This window comes from Azolla caroliniana, unplaced genomic scaffold (assembly GCF_043228905.1).
Source record: "Azolla caroliniana isolate FFs.n. ecotype wild unplaced genomic scaffold, voAzoCaro1.0.p SCAF_4, whole genome shotgun sequence".
Lineage (NCBI taxonomy): Eukaryota > Viridiplantae > Streptophyta > Polypodiopsida > Salviniales > Salviniaceae > Azolla > Azolla caroliniana.
Genome location: NW_028230439.1, coordinates 5,454,575 through 5,456,061, shown reverse-complemented (window position 1 = coordinate 5,456,061; position 1,487 = coordinate 5,454,575). Strand labels below are relative to the sequence as shown.

At 41.0% G+C, this 1,487-nt stretch overlaps 1 protein-coding gene across 1 annotated transcript; it reads right to left on the bottom strand.

The window, feature by feature from the left end:
• On the bottom strand, nucleotides 1-1,011 carry LOC147864944 (zinc finger, C3HC4 type family protein). Its single transcript, XM_087317823.1, has 3 exons — nucleotides 921-1,011; nucleotides 659-799; nucleotides 1-229 (listed from the first exon to the last, which is right to left on the bottom strand). Exons 1-3 carry the CDS (start codon nucleotides 939-941, stop codon nucleotides 113-115), a joined length of 279 nt encoding a protein of 92 aa, XP_087173949.1. The 5' UTR covers nucleotides 942-1,011; the 3' UTR covers nucleotides 1-112.
• Nucleotides 1,012-1,487: the final 476 nt, after the last annotated feature.

Genomic DNA, 1,487 nt, shown 5'->3' with positions numbered 1-1,487 from the left:
TTCAAAGAATTGACTTGACATTGTTTGTATATAGAATAAAATTACGGCTCTATGAACCATTACATGAAAGATTCCATGAAGGAGTTTTAAACCAAAACCAAGAGTGGGTTTCTTACCAGCCCCTTGAGCTAAGAGCAGCAACAACTGCACCTAGCGTATTGTCAATGGTTCGATTCCAAAGATGTACGAGTTCCTCCCGGGAAGACCTATTAAACAAAGGCTCTGGAACCTACCACACAACAACACACATAGAAAAAACTTAAGTTCATTCAGATTCTCTCTCTCTCTCTCTCTGAGCCCTCCAGAATGAAGAACTTGATTTCCTTGGAGAGATATGTGTGTATGTATGTATTTTATGTACATGTGATTTTCCTTGGAAATGTATGAATGTATGTGTGTATGCATGCTTGTGCCTGTTTATGTGTGTATGTGTGTATGTATGTATGTATGTACATGTGATTTTCCTTGGAAATGTATGGATGTATGTGTGTATGCATGCTTGTGCCTGTTTATGTATGTATGTATGTATGTATGTATGTATGTATATATGTATGTAATGTGTATGTGTCTAGTTTTGTATGTATCACATGAAAAACGTAGGTAATGAAAAAGGAACATTCAGAAAAATGAAGAAAAAGGTCATGGATTGGAGACTTACCTCGACAGGGGTGTAAGCAGGGACTGTGCCGCGAGAGACGGTGCGGCCGAGTTCAGCCGTTGATTTCCAATAATATCTGTAGTGATGGGCAGCCACGCCGAGCCCTAAGGCGGCCCCAAGAGAAAATCCCAGCAGACGCTCCTGTGTGTGAGTGAGGGTTTCGCAGTCAGCAACTTCACACCTCGCCGCACTAGAATTTAGGGTTACCTTTCACTACCCGACAATGAAAAAAGGACAGAAATTAGGGTTTCGAACTCAATACCTGCATCAAGAGCGACGCCATTCGCTTTTCCTCTTCTGCTTGGTCTTCTTTGTTCTTTTGTGGTGTGAATGAATATGAATGGGCGATTGATTGATTTCCTTGTTGATTTTGAGCCTTCAAATGAGACCCAAAATGTCCCCAACGACCAATGAAAGAAGGACCAAGAGAGCATAATAAATACATAGGAGACATCAAATAAAGCCTCGAACAAATTGCTAAGTGCCTTGAATTCGCGACCAAACATTTTATGACAATCCACCACATAAGACTGTTCATGATCAACCAAATAAAGCCTCGAACAAATTGCTAAGTGCCTTGAATTCGCGACCAAACATTTTATGACAATCCACCACGTAAGACTGTCCATGACCAACTGTCAGTTGGTGTCGCATGGTGCAGAAGCATTGTGCTTTCTGTTGTGTTGTGTTGTGTTGCGTGGGTTGAAAATAGAAATAGATCTGTATCATCCAAATCAACATATCATCTTGTATGTGTCTCTTTCCTACGGATTCGGGGGGGAGTGGAGTGTTACTACTCTATAGTAAGTTCTGCACCATATATTGTGTT